Below are 801 nucleotides of genomic sequence, written 5' to 3'. Positions count from 1 at the left end.
AGAAGGCCCTCCCCCTCACTAGATACAGGTCAAATAGTAGTGCATCTTATCAGACTAAGAGCAACAGGATGATGGTAAAACATTTCATTTTGAATCTAATAGTAGAAATCATGATTTTTTTTAAGCAAAAATAAATTAAGAATTTACAGAAAATACTGAACATCAGGAAAACTTAAAAGATATTATAAATAGCATAGTGAAAAATGACAGAAGCCCAATACTATCACCCTATAGATAAGTGGAAAGCCTTTGAGCACAGTATAGGGATCTTGTGAACTTAACCTTATTTTCTTCAAGGCAATTAAACTGTACCAGAACTACAAAAATAATAAACAGCTTATCTGGAGTTTTATGGATAAATGGAAATGGCAGGGTACAGGAATCCTTATAATAAAAACAAGAAAATTAAAAGGTTTTTTCCTATCTGCTCCAAGCCTTGAGAAATATTGCCCATTATCACCCACAAATAAAGATCTTTATGCCATTTTATATCTATGACTCACCTAACATGGCAATATGCTAATATCCAACCATTGTCAATTAAGATCAAATTCTCTGCTTTAAAGCTCATGTTCAAATCTATGCCATAAGCTCCATATACATGAACTAGAAGTGGTTTCCTGTGTAGCTCTTTAGAATTTGTATTATGAAAAACTGTAATTGGCACCAAAGTTTCATCCTGGAAATGAAGGAGTATTTTACATTAAAGGATGTTTCAGAATTCACAGTGACACATGGCAATGAAAACTTCAATTATTTATTTTAAGAAGTGTTTTTTTTTTTTTTTTTGATTACAGTAAT

General features: G+C 31.5%; 1 protein-coding gene across 7 annotated transcripts in view; it reads right to left on the bottom strand.

Moving 5' to 3' along the window:
* The window catches only part of PREPL (prolyl endopeptidase-like), a 52307-nt gene that overhangs the window by 14268 nt on the left and 37238 nt on the right, over positions 1-801 (bottom strand). For all 7 annotated transcript variants that reach the window (XM_019516341.1, XM_019516336.1, XM_019516337.1 and 4 more), the window contains one exon: positions 504-571. In XM_019516341.1, the coding sequence (XP_019371886.1) occupies positions 504-571 (68 nt within the window). The remainder of the gene's footprint in view (positions 1-503; positions 572-801) is intronic.

Source organism: Gavialis gangeticus, unplaced genomic scaffold (assembly GCF_001723915.1).
Source record: "Gavialis gangeticus isolate Ggan-Ray unplaced genomic scaffold, GavGan_comp1, whole genome shotgun sequence".
In the NCBI taxonomy this organism is placed as follows: Eukaryota; Metazoa; Chordata; order Crocodylia; family Gavialidae; genus Gavialis; species Gavialis gangeticus.
The sequence above is the reverse complement of the archived record's forward strand: the minus strand, read 5'-3'. Positions and strand labels throughout refer to the sequence as shown.